Consider the following 17,321-nt stretch of genomic DNA (forward strand, 5'->3'; position numbering starts at 1 on the left):
TTTAGTACATAATGCACTGTGATTTTTTCAGAGCTTTGTTGGAAAAAGGCTGCTAAACATGGCTGTTAAAAATGGGAAATTTTGGTGGATCTTTTTTTCTCTTCATGATTCTTATTTGTTCTTTTTAAGGCTGAGTTGTTTAATGGCCAGTTTAACTTTCTAAAAGCAAAAGCTCATTATACTGTGGTGTTTCATACATATTGATAACATTATATATGTTTGGCTACCCTGAGTTGTAGCTATCCTCTAAAAGATCATTTAGGTGCAAAGGAAAAAAAAAGAAAATATGCTTTATTAATAATCCAATTAATATCGTAATTTAATCATATTGAAGATTTTAATGCTTCTACAGAAGTTTTTGCTTTTCTTTTATCTCTGTATTTAAAACCACAGGCTCAGGATGTAATATTATACAAGGCTGCGTGTCATTTCAGAGGATAGCAGCTAGTTGTAAATGTTTATTAAGAAATATCACAGCTTCTGTTGTGCACACTGTGGTATGTGTTTAATCAGTACACAAAACTGAGAAATATTTTACTGCCGTTGCAAGATAACTACAAGGTCTTTGTTTTGGGCAACACTGAAGGATTCCCCTAGATGTATCTTTCTTGTAGACTGAGAAGAAGTTGCTGTCATAAAGTTCATCTTTGTGAGGAAAGAAAGAGTAATAGGGAAATGAATAGATACTCTAATAAATTCCTTCCCTGTTCATTATTAGAAGAGGATCCAAGTATTTGTCAATCTCTGGAAACCAGGCTGTAATTGAACATAGAAGATATACAAGGTCTGCTGTTCCTCACTAGAAAGCAGCTCTCTTTAAAGAGAGCAAGACTTTGAATCTTGAATGTCTTGTTTCTTTAGAGGTAGAAATTAGATTGGACTAGCTGCAATCCAAAGGAAAAGATACTGGAATCAGTGCGTTATACCCTGTGGAAGATGAAATAGGTGCTCTATTACTCATGCTGATATACTGCAAAAATTCAAATGATATTGAACATGTAGCAACATTCTGAAGGTACTCAAACTTTCTTTAAAGGAAAAGTGGTTCATGAGCTGAGTGATCTTTGTGTTAACCTGAGAAATTATTTACAATAGAAGAACAAAAGAATGTTAATAAAAATCTCGGAGCTGGATGAAATTTTGATAGATTATCTGAATTATCTTGTTCTCCAAGTCACTATTTCTAATACCTGGATATTCCTTATAGAAGTTTGTATTACCTCCTCTTAAAAGCCTCTCTGGTGAGGGTTATACAGATGGTCTGTTTCAGTGCTCTTGTTAAGTTTCAATGTCTAATCTGAATCTCTTTTGCTGTACGTTTATTACTGTCTATTCTGTCCCCTTTGAGCACTAAAAGTGTTTTCTTTGCAGAAGATTTTGCATACATTGAAATATCTTCTTTGATAAGGCTGGAAGACTGTTTTTTTTCACCTTTTCACTAAATTCTGTCTAGGTTTTTAATCACTCACTGCTCTTCTATACGCTTTGTCCACTTGTTTTGCCTCTTTACAAAGTATAGACCTGAGTTTTGAAGTGTGACAGCTGTGGCCTTACAATCCTGAGTAGTGAAAGGATTACCTCCCATATGACTTACATGCCACGATGGCCCTTGCCTTTATCTGAAGTAGAATGACATTCCTGACATATCGGTTTTTAATCTAATGTAATCCCTAGTGTACTGCTACCTCGCCAGTTATTCTTCATCCTGTCTTGGCTTCATGATCTATCCTGTTATTGACCTATCTTAAATCATAGATTAGCTGTAGAAAATGCAACATCCTGTTCCTATTAAGTTCCAACTTGTATTTTTTTTGCAATCTATTGGAATCATTGTCTGGGTAAAAAAAGTGAAGAAGTGTAGCAGATTGTCTTTTAAGGTGAGGAGTCATTTTGTTCAATCTTTCCTGGATGAATTCCATCAGGGAACTGGATCCTGCATTAGAACAGAGAGAAAAGTAGTAGAGGATTGGGTTTGAATCTCTTCCAGTTCTTTGTTTTTGTAATCGTATAGTGATTTTTTCAGCAGTTTCTTTTGCAGTGAGCAAAGTCAGCAGGAAATTGACTGAAGACAATCTTCAGTAGAGAGCTGTGCAAAATGTTGGGCTTTGTTTCTTTAAGCCCCGTCTATAAATTCTGATTCTACTGAGAAAGGTAGGTAATCCCCTTCAATGAAAGATACATCTGAGTGATTCAATGTCATGATATAATGGTATCTTCTGATTAATATATTGGGGGAAAACCAGGGTAATACAAACAAGGAACTGCAGATTCTGTCTTATGTTTAAAATGTGCTAGCTTTCCTTTTCTTTTCGTGAAAGTCAGAATAATATGATTTATTTGTTAATCTGGAGCAGTATTTCTAGGAAGTGTATCTCTTGCTATACCTCTGACTAATACAAGTGCATTAAAACTGGATTTTAGCAGTGGGGAAGAAGAGGTGGCACATGTTAAAAGCCAGACAGCTATAGCCTTAGTAGGATTTTGTAAGCATTTGCATAAATACATAAGGACCTAAGATAAAGGATATCAGGAATACAAAGGCAAGAAGTCCAGTATTCAGAGAGGCCATAATTATAGTCAACTTTGCAATCTAGGCGTATTGGCTGTGGAGTTTCCCTTTACCTGCATACTAATTTTTTTGTCTTTGGATTTTTTATCTTACTAACCTCTTCATGAAAAAATCATCGTTGTGTATACCTGTTTGGGTTTTTTTGTGGGGAAAAATGTACAAAAAAACAATCTAAAGTCACTGCTGTAGCCATTTAATGTTAAATTCTGTGTTATTAACATGAACAATTTAAATGGTGACAAATGCCAGTATGAGTAAGTGCTTAGCCAAACACATTAGATTAATTTTTAGGTGGGTTTTTGCTAGTGTTTATCATCTTAAAAATTTTGTAATTTTTCATAGTACATTGTGTGTTCACGAGCTTGGAAGGCCTTTTCTCCAAGCATATCACTTTGCCTAATAAATGATAATAACTTTCTCAAAATTTTTGCCTTATTTACCAATTTGTAAAGTTTTTCAAAAAGGCAGTTGGGTAGCTCCAGTAGATAGAGAAACAGAGCTATGGAAAATGGCAAATGTGAGTTCTGAGGAAATGTAGTCCTGATACCAGTCTCTCCCAAGAAACTCAGTGCCTTTTCGTGTATGGGTGTATGGGATGTGGGTAATGTTTCATACTGATCTCAATGTTCTGATCTTCTTAAGGGGAATACAGATTTCCTGGCTGCTCTTCTTTATTGTGGTAGATTCATTTTTCACTTGCATTGTTCTCTGTTTATATGTCTCAGCTATAAATCTGCACCACACATTCAGGTAACTGTCAGAGCTTCCTCCGTCCTTGAGGAAGCATTTCACTCAAGATCTGTATGTCTTCTGATCACCCACCTTCTGCTCTTAGCTGATTCCAATCCTAGTTAGAGGTGTTTGTGTTCAGTTCAAAGGTGTTACATGCAGCTTTTGGCAGTTAAGACAACCCTGGTCTTCTCGTCACAAAGAGATATTACTATAGATCAAAGCTGTTCAGACTGAAACTCTCAAGTAACTCTTTGAAATATTGACACGGGGAACTCCAAAGAGGAAACAGGGGACGAACGATGTAGCTCTAGAAACAAATTTCATTTGGGGGCTAGGAGATAAACATAGCTTGTCTTCTTTCATTCTCTGGGAGTGCTGGAGGCTGGAAAGTAAAAGGACAAAGGGTGCTATGTATGTACATCTATGAAATGGACTTGAAATAGCAATGAGAGTTACAGAGCATGTGCACCTGTTTTAAATGCATTTTCAGAATACTATCACATAAAAAACCCTTCTTATCTGTGGAATCAGGATTTGCTGAAAGTCTTAAAAGTAGTCTCTCTGTAACCCTCAGTGGCAATTTTCTTCTTTCAGTAAATAAAAGGGAATGGCAGCTGATATTTATGACCTGTACTCTTTAATAGTTCTGGCGTCCTGAGGGTTAAATGGGCCCTGATCCAAAATTTGGTTGAAGATAGGATTTTTTCTACTTTTATTCTTAATTGGTTTGCATTGTAAATGATATTTCAAAGATGAGAAGGTGGGCAGGGGGGCGGGGAATATCCTGAGAGTAAGCAAAGTATTAGGTCTATAATAATACATACTTGACTTCAATAGTTTGGGTATATTTTTGATTTATTATCACTCTAAGCTCTGTTTCAGTCAATCAGCTACATCATTATCAGGCATTCCTAGTGAAGGCTATTTATGCATAGTTGAGAACATGTGTTAGATATTTAACTGTGGTGTTGTATAGGATGGTCTGAAGTTGTAGAGGGTTTCTGCAGCTGGAATTCCCTGTACTTGAATATGTCTTAATATTGCTAGACTATTCAAGAATATAGAAAACAGTAAATTTTTTACTTCTATGTACACTAGTCTCTAGACAAATAATGTTTTAGATTTTTTTTTTCAAGTGAACTGAAAAAAGGAAAATCTAACTCACGTTGTTTTCCAAGAATAACTTCTACAGCCTTTTTCCTTAGCTATTTGTGCTCAAAGAGTTTTCATCCAATAACCTATTAGAAACCCATGAAAGCTTTAACTGGTATTAAATTGCATATTAAATATAGTTTTTCAGGTTTTACGGGTGCTTCATCATATACTCAGATAAAAGCAGCAGCTATGTTTCATAAGCTGCTATATCAAAGGCAGTATCTTGTGCAATTCCTTACATTTTCCTTAAACTGAAGCAAAAGCAATATCCTATTTCAACCAATGTTATAAATTACTTTTCTTTGTAGCTTGAAATTCCGTATAACCATAGTTGAACAAATAATGCCTGTGTTGATACCATCTTTTCATACAGCAGCATTTTCTTTATGACAAGTGTAAGCATGTGGGAAAAAAATAAAATGGGCAATTTATGTGATGACACAAGATGCAATATGTTAAAAATTCAGAAGGTACAGGAAAGGATTCTAACCAGTTTGGGTTCCTCAGGTTACAATGTCATGGTTTGGAAATACTTAGGAAATTTTGTGCATGTACACCTCTATGCAAGGTAGCAGGAAAAAATATTTTACTTGCGTAGGATTTGTTGAAATCATTAAATTATCAGTATATTGCTGGAACATAGACTTCTGCTGACTTAAAATGTACAAAAGAACTGTATGTGAAGCATATAAGATTACCTCAGTTCTTAAAAACTACCATAGGTGCACTCTATGAGCAGAAATAGGCATTTATTCTAAATTGCTTCATCTGTATGAAAAGGTTTGTAGTGTTTGTCTCCACCTACTCCCTTAGGATTTTCTACTTGACTGATTAGATGATGTCCTTTCCATTTCTTGTGAAGACCATCTTGGATGCTTATGTCTTGTCACATTTTATCATAGGGAACTCAAGAAAATAACTGAGCACATTGCATGCCTTTGCGTGACAAAACAGTGATGAGCCAGGAAACTATTGTGCATCTACTCTTGAGATACCGCAATGGTTGGATCTTTTAGTTTCCTCAGATGTGCCCTTTTTTTTTCTTCCTGGAAACTTTTCTAGGAGAAATTTGAGGATTTTTCTCTCCAGTCAAGGAACGTCATGTGCTGTGATACCAGTTACTCTAACTGGGCAGCAATAAATCTGGAGATCCTGAGTACATGGAGTTCATACTGCTGGTCTAAGCAGGTGCACAGCTCTGCAGGTGTACTATCTTTGTAATGAGTCGTACAAAGACTGCTGACCATGTGCAGAGCATCTGAAAAGTGAGCATACAGCAAGTACATCACTTCTGGCAAATGGGAGTCTTACAGTGCATATCTGCAGACATTTTTGCCTCCAGAAATACAGGATATGAATACAGCAGTCATACAGCACTTGCAGAAATACTTCTAGATAAAAAAAATCTGAAAAGGGCATCTAATTTGTAGCTGAAGGTGTGAATTTGATCAGTCTAAATTTGAACTAAAATTGTGAGACCTCCATGAAGTTGAAGCTCCCACTAGTAAATTAGCTTTTCACACTGTCTGCTCTCTCTGGTTTCATCAAAAGGCAAATTTAAACAATTTCCGTTTCTCAGGAACCAAGTAGAATATGTTACTAGCATTTATATTGAAATATATGTTAAGAATCTAACAACAAATATTGCCCAGCACCCTGCAGTCTGTTCCCAGTTACAAATGACTTTTCCTAAGTGCATGTACCTTGAGAGGTCAAGGAAATGACATTTTCTATCTCCTTCACTTTATTATTGATCCAAACCTTTTCCCCTCTAATTAATATCTAGCGTGCGTTCCTACCACCTAAAATATAGCAAACACTTTAAAAAATGAAGAGTGTTATTGCCACCTGGTGGGAGCCTTATGTCTATGACCTAGACATAATAATGGAGAGGATTGTGAAGATATTGAAGCAGCTCAAGATGATCAAAACCATCCTGTGAGAATACAGATTAACTACATTAGGCACCATGAGAATAATTATATGATTGCATTTACTTTGACAAAAAAAAGCATTATTAAAGCACTGCAATCTGTCTCTCCTCTTAATGTCAGGTAAAGTCACTGTTAAGTTTAGTGGATTCTGCTGCTTTCATGTTAATCAACAGGATTGGAGAATTGCGTATGTTTACTGCTAGAAATTTGATTTTTTATGTGAAATTTTTGCACATTTTTAAAATTATTTAAATTTTACACAATCTCTGTTACAGAATCCTATACATTAAACATCCCTGAAACTGAGATGTAGCAACTCAGTTTTTCAGAGAGCAATTTATACATAATGTTTTGTGGATATCCATGTTTGCTGCTGTGTAACAGATGGAATCCTGAAAAGGGCAGAAGTTAGTTTGTAGGAAAGGTTTTTATAATATCCTTCACAAATAATTAATGCTTTGTATTTCAAGCCATGTGAAACTGCCTGTTTGACAAAGATATGGTCAGTTCTCTTTGTCCAGAGATTATTTCCTCTTGAAAAGCGGGAAGATACCTGTAGCTTCAGTTCTTAAGTCTGGGATTGAATTAGCTAATTCCACAGCCTAATTCCCTTTAACTGTCAAATTCCAGGTTTTTAACACTGCCAACCATCAGGAATATTCCTTGAAAACTTACTTTCTATAATGATCTGCTCCACTTTCTTCTTTTATCCTGCAATTTGGACGAAACTGAACAGAAAACTCTTTGCTTTAGAGCTTCTTTTTCCTAATCCGTTCAAATCATTCTTTGCAAAAGTGGGGGGGAAGGTTTACCTAATATACATGGGTGGAGAAAATGTAAGTAATAGACTGAAGTTAATTCATACCTATATTGGGGGCAATGTTTGGAGAATCTCTACATTTTACATCAGTCGTTGTAGAAATTCTTGCATCCCTGCATTCTGATTCATATCTCTCATGCAAAGCCACTACAAGGCTGTACTTTGGAAAGTAAAAGCAATCTCTGGCATTTTGGAATGCTGGGAATTACCTAAATCACACATTGTTTTTTGATAAAGAAAAATCTAAACCAAATTCCACAGAAATCACAAAATATTTTAAAATTATTCATTTTTTTAGTATAGCTGGGGGCATGTTTGGGGTTTTATAGTTTCCTGTTCATGTTTTGCATGCTTGTTTAACCTATAAAGCAGTCTGTCATGTCAACAGCTGGTACACATACGTGTTCCCTTAAGCAGGTACCAGTACAAAACGCTTACAATGTTCTGACTGTGCTACTTTGGATTGCACCAAATAGTTTCATCCCTTCACACTAGAGGTCACTATGAGAAAAAGATTACGCTTGACTTGCAAAGGAAATACTACTAATGGATCCATTTACAGGATGAAATTCGTGGCATACTTTCCAATTTGAAAGACTGATGCAAACTCATCTGCATTAAATATGTTGTTTGAGGAGGACCATGATACTTCTTAATGCAACCTCATTTACCTGCAAACTATTTGGAAACTGCAGAGTAAGAAGCTTCTTCTATCAAGAAATCCTCAGTTCTTAAATATGTCCAGTTTAATTTTAGATGAAATTGCATCTCTGGCACAACACCAAACTGATGAGATAATAGTTCCAGACTTTGTTGATATGTGTTGCTGGGGGGTTGTGTATAAACCTTTGAGGTAATAAGCACAACTTTGATTCAGGTGCAGCTTCAGGCGTTAAAGAGCCAAGTCCCATTTATATTGTTAATTAGGAATGAAATCAGTAGCTGACTCAGACTAAGGTGCAAAGAATAAGCAAGAACAGTCAAGGAAGTATAAGAGGAGCATACTCTCCTGTACCTGCTCTTGGGAACGCATCCAGCCCAGGACTTACCTCCTGGGCTGCTGGGTCAGATCTTTGCAGCCTTACTTAATTATCACCTGCATGAATCTGGTTGTATTTGTGCCTGTTTTAAAATCTTTTCCTCTTTCACAGTGTGTGTCCATGATTAGAAATGATGCCTGAGAAATAAGTGCAAACATGAACCTCTGATGCCATGTAAGTCACCTGCGGCATAGGTATCCGTGAAAAGGAACGTGTTGACCCTTACCTCACAGCTGAGTGAGCTAATAGAAGAGTGACAGTTTTGCTTTTTTATATAAAGCGATGATGATGAATACTACTTGCACGTGGCCATCCAAATACTATTTGGCATAGTGACAGTGGAATAAAGAAAAGTTAAAAAAGCAGCAGACAGGGAAAGATGCTCACATTATCCTACATACTTTAGCATGTGAAAATAGATACTTAGCAGAAACTGTTAATACTCCAGCCCTGAGGTGACAGCAGCATATTTCATATGCAGATCTGGGAAAAAGAGTCTTTATTGCCAATCTTCACAAAACTCCTCAATTCCAATTTTTATCTGCCCACTTTCCTGTGTTTGCCTTTGTTTCCTTCCACCCTTGACTTTTATTAATTCTGCCTCTGCAGGTTTCAGCTTAGTCTTTAGTCTAATGAAATAATAGTAAGCAGCTGCTGACCAGGTAGGCTGAAGCTTCCATTGCATTAGTTTTATGCTGATGCAATGCTTCCATCAATTAAATTATATTGTTAAAATGGGTGTAACAGAGTAAACAGCAAAGCCTATTATTCTGAAATAACAGCTGTTCTCTTAATTGGCAAGGTGGGGCAACAAAAGAGATGATCTTTGAGATGGCTATTAGTACAGGTTATTTAGCATCACTCAGATATTTTCATTTCCATAATATACTTCCTTTCATAGCTACTGAAGATGCACATGGCATTGCTCTATGATATCTTCAGCTATTCTTACTCTTACAAGAGCACTGCTGACAAATTTTTTGCTAGGATTAACACATTTCAGAAATTTCATTGAAATTAGAATCATAGAATAGTTTGGGTTGGAAGGTGCGGGCATGAAAGACTTCACTGTGGCGTGTATGCTGGAACAACCGGGCGATACCTTGGCATACCCGTGATATTAGCAGCAAGCACAGAGCAAATGGCCGGTGTTCTCATGCTTGCTAGCTTGTTGAGACCTTGGAATCTTTGTTAAGACCTGTGAGTTAATAAGAAAAGAATGCATTAGACAGAAAACATAAAGATAAGGGGCACATCTGTGGTAAATAGTGGGTTACGCTCAATTGCTGTAACTGCGGGTTTCTCACAGGTGGAAATTCACTGGGGTAGCTGCTGACTGAATACAGAAACATGATATAAGGTTTGCATTGACTCAATAAAGGTGATCTCGCTTGTTGCCTCATCGACTGGGTCCATGCCTTAATCACTACAGGAAGGGACCTTAAAGATCATCCCCAGCTTTCTTGTAGGGCGCCTTTCAAGTACTAGAAGGTCACTATAAGGTCTCCTTGGAGCCTTCTCTTCTCCAGGCTGAAGAAGCTCAACTCTCAGCCTGTCCTCATATGGGAGGTGCTCCAGCCTTCTGATCATCTTTGTAGACTCCTCTGGATCCATCCCAACAGTTCCATATCCTTCTAATGTTGAGGATGCCAGAACTGGACACAATACTCCAGGTGAGGTCTCACAAGAGAGGAATAGAAGGGCAGAATCACCTCCCTCGACCTGCTGGCCACGCGTCTTTTGATGCAGCCCAGGACACGCTTTGCCTTCTCGGCTGCGAGCACACATTGCTGGCTCATATCGAGCTTCTCATCAACCAGCACCCCCAAGTCTTTCTCTGCAGGGCAGCTCTCAATCACATCATCCCCCACTGTGTACTGAAAATGGTGTAGGACCTTGCACTTGGCCTTGTTGACCCTCATGAGGTTCTCACAGACCCACTTCTCCAGCTTGTCCAGGTCCCTCTGCATGACTTCCTGTCCTTCTGGTGTGGCAACTGCACCACTCAGCTTAGTGTCATCTGCAAACCTGCTGAGGGTGCATTTGATCTCGCCATCAATATCATTGATGAAGATATTAAACAGCACTGGTCCCTGTACGGACCCCTGAGGGACACCACTTGTCATGGATCTCCATGAGCCATTGAGCACTACTCTCTGAATATGACCATCCAACAGTTTCTTATCCACCGAACAGTCCACCCATCAAATCCATATCTCTCCAATATAGAGAGAAGGATGTTGTGGGGGACCGTGTCAAAGGCTTTACAGAAGTCCAGATAGATCACATGCATCGGTTTACCCCTGTCCCCTGCTGCAGTTACCCCATCATAGAAAGCCACTAAGGTGGTCATACAGGATTCGCCAAATCATTTGTACTTCATGCAGGTCTCTTTTTGTGGAAGATCATTTCATTATCTCTCCACTCTAGGAGCAATTTGATTGTTCCTCTAGACTGCTGAGAAACTACTTGTTTGCCAGGAATGCTGTAACTGTAATATAATAGGTTAAATGATTTGAATTGATAGACTGAATAAAAGAATTTATTTAAATGTTTCTTAGCATGATCTTTCTTTTGCTCTTAGAAATTAAATTTTCTAAGAGACAAACTTTTCTTAAATTTTTCAATATTACATGCATGCCTAGATACTGAAACTCAGATTTCACAATAGAATGTGCAAATGTCCGTTTGTATCAAATGCAGTTTAAGAGAGGCAACATATGAGTTGCTTAGATCATTAGATGTGTAAGTATATTTCTAGAACTCATTGATGATTATATGAAAAAGCAGTTAATTTCAGATTATATCTCAGTACTACACTTGAGATGTTCAGGCAATCATTTTTACTACATTTTATCATATCATGAGTAAACATTTACAGAAATCAGCTAAAGTCAACAAACCATTCTGCAAAATTACAAAATATTTGTAAAAGGATTATTGATCCTCTAGTGCAGAAAGAAACTGGTTGAACTACAACTGGTTTTATTTTGTTCTCATTGAAATAGAATTTGTTTTTAATCTGGGCTCACAGGAACCTCATGCAGTGCTACAAGAGGAAGTGCAAAGTCCTGCACCTGGGGAGGAACAACTGCAGGTACAGACAGAGGCTGTGGGCCAGCTGGAAAGCAGCTTGGCAGAAAAGGACCTGGGGGTCCTAGTAGGCACCAAGATGAACGTGAGTCAGCACTCTTCCAACAAACAAGTATAGTAGTATCCTGGGATGCATTAGGAGTGCTGCCAGGAGAGAGATGGTCATTACTCTCTACTCCATACCAGTGAAGCCATGCCTATAGTGCTGGGTCCAGTTCTGAGCTCCCCAGAAGAGACAAGGGCAGACTGGAGAGAGAGTCCAACAAAGGGCTACGAAGATGGTTAAGGGATTGGAGCATCTCTCCTATGAGAGGCCTGTTCAGCCTGGAGAAGAGAAGGCTCAGGGGGATGTTATAGATATCTATAAATACGTGAAGGGAGGGTGCAAAGAGGATGGAGCTCTGTGATGCCCAGTGACATCACCAGAGGCAATGAGCTCAAATTGAAATAGGGGATGCTCTGCCTGAGCACCAGGAAACACTGTTTTACTGTGGGAGTAACACATTGCCTAGAGAAGTTGTGAGGTCTCCGTTCTTGGAGACACTCAAAAGCTGTCTGGACATGGTCCTGTGGAACTAGCTGTAGGCGGCCCTGCATGAGCGAGAGGGTTGGACCACATGACCTCCAGAGTTCCCTTCAAAACTCAACCACTCTATCGATTCTATGAGGCACAGTAGATAACTGAAATTAAAAAACGTGTTGCAACAAGTTATTACAGTGGCCACATGTTTACTCTGCAGCTGTAACAATTGGCAACGGTGACAATGGCAAATGGGAGCTAATAATTTGTCATAAAAGTGAAACCTACTGTGAAATTAGCAGAGTTGATAATGGAAACTGTCTCCATGTTTGAGATCGGTTTACTCTCAGTAAAGTTATATGTATTTATATAACGTGTACATGACTAAATACAGTGTGCATGACAATTCATTTACTGCAAAGGTTTAGTTGGCCTTTTCTTAAAAAAGGACCCGATCAAGTTCAGCAATGACACTAATGTGCATCTTCGGAGAAAGATTGGCCGTAAGCAAACACAGAAAGTATTATACATTGAGTCTCACTGCTCCGTAGGATAGTAGTCAGTGTGGCAGTTTTAACCTTGAACTGAACTCCTCTGGCTTATGCCATGTGTGACTGTGCCTTGCGCTGGAAAGGAGTTGACTACCAGTGGAACAGCAGCACTCGCAGGTAGGTTTATAGCTCACTGTCAGCCCAGGAGCTTTCCATGTGCACGGCTGAAAGTGCAGGTGCACATAGTATTAACTTTGAGGACATTCAGGAATAACTAATTACTCAGCACCAATTTTCCCTTCTCTAGACTATTCCTGGTCTCCATGGATGAGCACAGTATTGTGGGGCCAAGGAAGGGTGATGACAGATCTGGTACAAGAATTCCTTACTATTACAAAAATGGATTATTTTTTAAGCCATATTTTATATCTTATTTAAGCTGAAATAAAGTTTTATCTAAGTAATTGTGACCTCCCAAAGTTAGACAGAATATCCCCCTGAAAGCATGTTTTCTTTAAAATAGCGTTTCCCCAGGCACTGCTCATTCTTTGGAGATGGTAACATCTTGTGTTCAGTGTGGTCTGTGCTGAACAGATGTGCCTTCTGTAATCACCGCTGTCTGGAGTTTCTCCCTGCCTCAAATGCAAGGTCACAGACTCACTAGGTTGGAAAAGACCGACTGGATCAGAGAGTTCAACCATTCCCATCAATCACCAAACCATGCCCCTCAGCACCTCGTCTACCCGTGCCTTAAACACCTCCAGGGAAGGTGACTCAACCACCTCCCTGGGCAGCCTGTTCCAGTGCCCAAAGACCCTTTCCGTGATTTTTTTTTCCCTGATGTCAAACCCAAACCTCCCCTGGCGGAGCTTGAGGCCATTCCCTCTTGTCCTGTCCCCTGTCACTTGGGAGAAGAGGCCAGCAGAGCCGCATCCGGCTCCAAATCAGCAAGAGTTTTGACTGTTGCGAAGTTCATAATAACATTAAAAGTAGGAATCTGCACCAGATTTCTGGGAAAGTTTATCCACGTGCCTGCGAGCGGGCAACCTCCTCTCCCCCAGCCCCGCTCTGGCCGCACACGGATCGCTCCCTCGCGCCGCCCAGGCCCGATTCCACCCGGCACTTCCGCTGCCGGTTCCCCGTCTCGCCGTCTGCAGCCGCCGCGGGTTCGAATCCGCCCCCCGCCCTCCCCGGGCGCGAAGCCCCCGCGGGTTCGGGGCGGGGCCGCGCCCGCCTCCGCCGCTCCCCGCGCTCCTCCCCCGGCCCGGCGGCCCCCGCGGGGAGCGGCGGCGGCGGCGCAGGGAGCGCAGGGGCCGCCCCGCCGGGCCGGGTGAGCGCCTGCGGGACGGGGCGAGCCCCGCCGACCGCTTCCAGGCTTTACTTTGCTTTCCTTTTCTTAGGAAAGGTCCCGAATCTAAAAGCTCGCTCTGCTCTGAGCCCGCGGGACGCTCGGGGGTGTCCGTGCGGGGCGCCTCCCGAACGGGGACGGGCTGAGGGAGTCGGGGGTTCAGCCTGGGGGAGAGAAGGGTGGGGAGGGGCTGTTTACAAAGGCTTGTACTGATAGGACTGGGCGCGAGGGGTGTAAACTGGAGAGGGGCAGGTTTAGACTAGACATAAGAAAGAATTTCTTCACCGTGAGAGAGGTGAGACCCTGGCACAGGTTGCCCAGGGAAGCTGTGGCTGCCCCATCCCTGGAGGTGTTCAGGGCCGGGTTGGATGGGGCCTTGGGCAGCCTGAGCTAGTGGGAGGTGTCCCTGCCCATGGCAGGGGGGGTAGAACTAGGTGATCTGTAAGGTCCCTTCCAACCCTGACTATTCTTTGATTCTGTGGTTGTGGGGAAGGCAGCAGGTCTTTTGCTGGCTCACGGACACCGAGGTGAGTGCTTTCCTATTCATTCACGCGTGTTGGAAAGATGCCCGAGTTGCCTGGTTCCCCTTTGTGGGAGGCGCCCGCCCCGAAAAAGCTGGAGCCTCCCGCTGCGACGCATCCTCCGCCGGAGCCTCGCTCCGACTCCTCTCTCTTCCCAAGCGCTAAGGTCAAGTTTAAAAGCAGATGCAAAGTAACTTTTGTGATTGTATAACGGTTAAAAATACTCATGCTGCTTTACTGGGAAAGTATTTTAATCTCTGTGTTCTCCTAGGGCTCTTTGAAGGTTGAACCGAGCTGTATTTGGTTTATTTATAACTTGATGTAGAAACATAATACAGAGATGCATTGACTTGTATCAGTACGATATCTTGTGGTTTAGGGAAGTTTAATTTTGGCAGTAGAGTTGTCTAATTTGCAAGTAATATATTTACTGATGGTAATATTGCTGGTACTGCTAGAATCCTGTTGTGATTTTAGTGTTCTCTAAGTAGTTCTCTAAATAGTTGCCAGCTGTGTTAGGTGTTGTATCTTTGATTTTGATTGTACTGCTTTGATGTTACAAGGGCATCTTTAGGTCAATATTCCAAACATACAGAATTAAAACCTATAGTTTACAGCTAGAAGACTTCTACAATGTTCCTTGCAAACTGCTTAACTTCAGGGAAATTGCTGTTAAGCAGAAAGAGTTACTTTTATGTGTTACGCTCTGTGTATGTACTTCACCACTTTGTCTTGTACAAGCCAAGCCTGCAGAAAGCATGCAGCTGGAAGCTACTGATTTGAGGTACTTTTTATTTACAGAACAGAGATCCCCTCCGTTTAGGGGAGGGTTTGCAATGGAAACATAAAGATCTCCTCTTCTACAAACTGTAAGGCCTTCCCTCCCTGCTTACTGGTTGTTTTGGGGGTTTTTGTATAGGTACTATTTTCTGTAAAACCGGATAGTGGTAAATAGTCAGCTTATCTTGGATCATGTGTGTTTTAATTGGAAATGTTTATAAACAGCATCTTTGGTGGTATCTCTCTCCTTTCCAGTATCAGAGCTCTACACTTTCTCCTCCTTTGTCTTATTATGTTTCTTTTCTCTCTCTGTCACCTGACTAAGTGGTGGCTGTGAACCAGGCACTTGATGTAGAGTGAATTTTGCTATCGTTATTGAAATGTCAATACTGTTCTGAAAAAAAGTTAGCGGCTAGCCTTTGCATGTGTAAGTAGAACACTAGATTAAAATTTATTTATATATGCTGTTTACGGGACTGAGTCATTAATTTTGGCGTTTATCTGCCCTTGACAGTCAATTCTTTTTTCGTTAGGGGAAAAAGGCAGTCACTGTTCTGGCAGTGCTATATATGGTCAGTCTTATTCAACAATATCTCCTCATGCTTGGAATTGTTGAAGAATGTGTAAATGCATCTTGAATTTGCTATTGGCATTCTTGTACTTTTCTAGGCTTTTTGTTCAACTAATTATACAAATACACTGATTTAAAATTTTTACTGTAGTTTTATATTGTAACCCTTCTTTCTGATAATCATTATTCTCTTCTTCTCTAGGTAAAATGAATTCAGAGCCTGATCCTCCCTCAAGTTCCTCTCACCCCCAGCTGCATCCTGGAAGGTCCCAACTAAATGCTGCTGCAGTGGACCATAGTGGGAACAGACAGAAATCTGGACCATCCTCGGGAGACAGCGCAACGTTTTCTTCTTCAGTTCCTGGCTACACCCATAGCAGGGGGAAAGCTGAAAAAAACGGTAAGTATGAAAGCAATTTTTATGCAACGTTGGTTTATGTTAAACATTGGGAGATTATTATGTGTATGTATATTGTAAACTCTGTTTAAAGAGACACTGTGAAGTAGAAAAATAAATTTCTCCGGTTTCTTTTGACCTGATATTTTGGAATTCATAATACATATTTAATATTAAATGGGTGAATATCTACATGGCACGTAATCAGATGCAGCTGAGCTCTGCACATAGTTCAGGCCAGTATTGTGGCTGTGTTAGCACATCTGCCGTTTGCATCTAATTCAGAATTGACTGATGGAACCTTCTGGATTCGTTGTTACTAAAAGATGCATTTCAGATGGAGAGTTTTTTGCATACCTGAATTTCTAACATGCCACAGTGTGTCATTGCCAGCTTTGGCATCTTGTCCACCTGTAAAAGAATTCAGAGAGGATGTAGAACTTGCACTTATAGCATTAATTACGTGATTATAAATTTAGGGTCAGTGCTAACAGGTATGTTTTCTTCTTCTCTTCATTCTGCAGTTTCTTAGTGTGCTTCAACAGGGATAGAATAGCAACAATATTAGGATGGATATGGTATGGAGTTATCTTGGGCTTTGTTATAATAAGATTTGGAAAAGGAAAACAGGTTTCATTTGTTGGTGTCCACATTCACGTGAGTTTCTGAAAATGAATAAGAGCTATTGATCTAGTGGTGTTTTACACAGAGTGTCTGTCAGGTATTCTCTGTAGCTAATTTTAAGATTTTCTTATTCTGTATAAATATTGCACTTTTAAAATTGTCTTAGTTCTCTTTGCAGGCCTGTGTATTTACTAATGATCCCTATGCAGTTTGGTATTAGAGATGCTTTTGTTTGTTCCCCTATAGAAGAGGACTTTGGAGCATTGATGTATTTCATCATTTCATTTGTGACTCATTCCTGATGATTTTAAATCTCTTCCCATGAATATCTTCTTAGTAACTGGTGCAACTGTAATTGGCCTTTCCGTCCCTATCTTATTATACAAGTATTTCATGCTGCAGAATGAGCTACTGTTGCCATTGTGTCGTGCTGGAGTCTCCAAGATTTTAGTGGATTTAGATAACAAGTGTGTTTAAGATCATGTTTCTTCATCTTCTGTTTTATTTGTGGTTGTTTTAGGTTTATGTCACTTGTCATAATACCATTTGTAGAACTGAAAACTTTCATAAAAAAAAGGAAGCAGAGAATTTTTCTTTCATCCACAGCAGCATTTGTCATCAGAACTTAAAAATGGGGATTTTAGTAGGGCTTCAGGAAGAAGCACAAATGAACGGAATTACAAATTCAGTCATGTATTTACATATGGAAAACAATATGAAAAAAAG

The 17,321-nt window shown here is 39.9% G+C and overlaps 1 protein-coding gene across 2 annotated transcripts in view; it reads left to right on the forward strand.

Annotated features, from left to right (window-relative positions):
• Positions 1 to 13,639: 13,639 nt before the first annotated feature.
• WFS1 (wolframin ER transmembrane glycoprotein) overlaps positions 13,640 to 17,321 on the forward strand; it is a 30,605-nt gene continuing 26,923 nt past the window's right edge. The window contains exons 1-2 of one of the 2 annotated variants that reach the window (XM_069856344.1): positions 13,640 to 13,684; positions 15,777 to 15,974. In XM_069856344.1, the coding sequence (XP_069712445.1) occupies positions 15,782 to 15,974 (193 nt within the window). In that variant the 5' untranslated portion in view covers positions 13,640 to 13,684; positions 15,777 to 15,781. Of the gene's footprint in view, positions 13,685 to 14,391; positions 14,414 to 15,776; positions 15,975 to 17,321 lie in introns of those variants that run through there. The other variant, XM_069856343.1, reaches the window with a different exon arrangement.

This window comes from Phaenicophaeus curvirostris, chromosome 4 (genome assembly GCF_032191515.1).
Source record: "Phaenicophaeus curvirostris isolate KB17595 chromosome 4, BPBGC_Pcur_1.0, whole genome shotgun sequence".
Taxonomy (NCBI): Eukaryota; Metazoa; Chordata; class Aves; order Cuculiformes; family Cuculidae; genus Phaenicophaeus; species Phaenicophaeus curvirostris.